The sequence below is a fragment of the Penaeus monodon genome, chromosome 20, assembly GCF_015228065.2.
Source record: "Penaeus monodon isolate SGIC_2016 chromosome 20, NSTDA_Pmon_1, whole genome shotgun sequence".
Lineage (NCBI taxonomy): Eukaryota > Metazoa > Arthropoda > Malacostraca > Decapoda > Penaeidae > Penaeus > Penaeus monodon.
Window position 1 is genome coordinate 32,616,491 of NC_051405.1, and position 761 is coordinate 32,617,251.

Below are 761 nucleotides of genomic sequence, written 5' to 3' on the forward strand. Positions count from 1 at the left end.
AAAATCCTTACATTTAACTAAGGAGCAGTCTTTAGATCCACAGAAGATAAACTGATCATCACTGGTCATAGCCATACAAGTGATGGGTAGCTTCTGTTGTTTTGATTTAAGGGTGAGGATATTTTCTAGGTCAGCTTCAGCTATGGTATCGGCAACTGGTTTATACAGCTTGCCAGATGCCTCCCACACGTCCTCTTGAAGACGATGTCCAATGGCATCATAGTCGACACGTTTAACTTCCTGGTCATTGGCTTCTGTTTATAGAAATAATGCAAGTAAAACAATGCAAAGAGTATTACAATTTTTTTTAAAGCTGAAAAAAATTTGAAAGTATAAAAGAAACCGAGTGCTAATAAACTGAATACTGAATTTGTAGTAGGTGGAGGGGACTATGAGATATCAACATCATTCAACATTTTCACAGCAAACGCCCCCTTAAACTTACTCTGCTCTTCCAGTTCTTTGATATACTGTCGTGCTAATCTCACTTTCTTCTCCTGTGGAGTCTCTAGGTCTTCTGCTGTTTCATATTCTTCAAACTTTTCTTGCTTTCCTTTGATGTATTCATCCTCCTCGCTTGTAATTTCTTCATCCAGGTCCCTCTGTACCTTTGGTCTCTTGACTGGAGGCTGGCCATTTTTCTTAATGATTTTTTTAGGTTTCTGAAAAGGATTGATAAAACAAAAATACATGAAATTAACTCTGATAAAATACACAAATTAAAATGTATTTCTTAGCACTTAAAGAATAAATACAAAATA

General features: G+C 36.0%; 1 protein-coding gene across 2 annotated transcripts in view; it reads right to left on the reverse strand.

The window, feature by feature from the left end:
• LOC119585775 (U3 small nucleolar RNA-interacting protein 2-like) overlaps window positions 1-761 on the reverse strand; it is a 9,558-nt gene that overhangs the window by 4,708 nt on the left and 4,089 nt on the right. For both annotated transcript variants that reach the window (XM_037934488.1, XM_037934487.1), the window contains exons 2-3: window positions 446-662; window positions 12-254 (exon numbers count right to left, since the gene is read on the reverse strand). In XM_037934488.1, coding sequence (XP_037790416.1) covers window positions 12-254; window positions 446-662 — 460 coding nt within the window. The remainder of the gene's footprint in view (window positions 1-11; window positions 255-445; window positions 663-761) is intronic.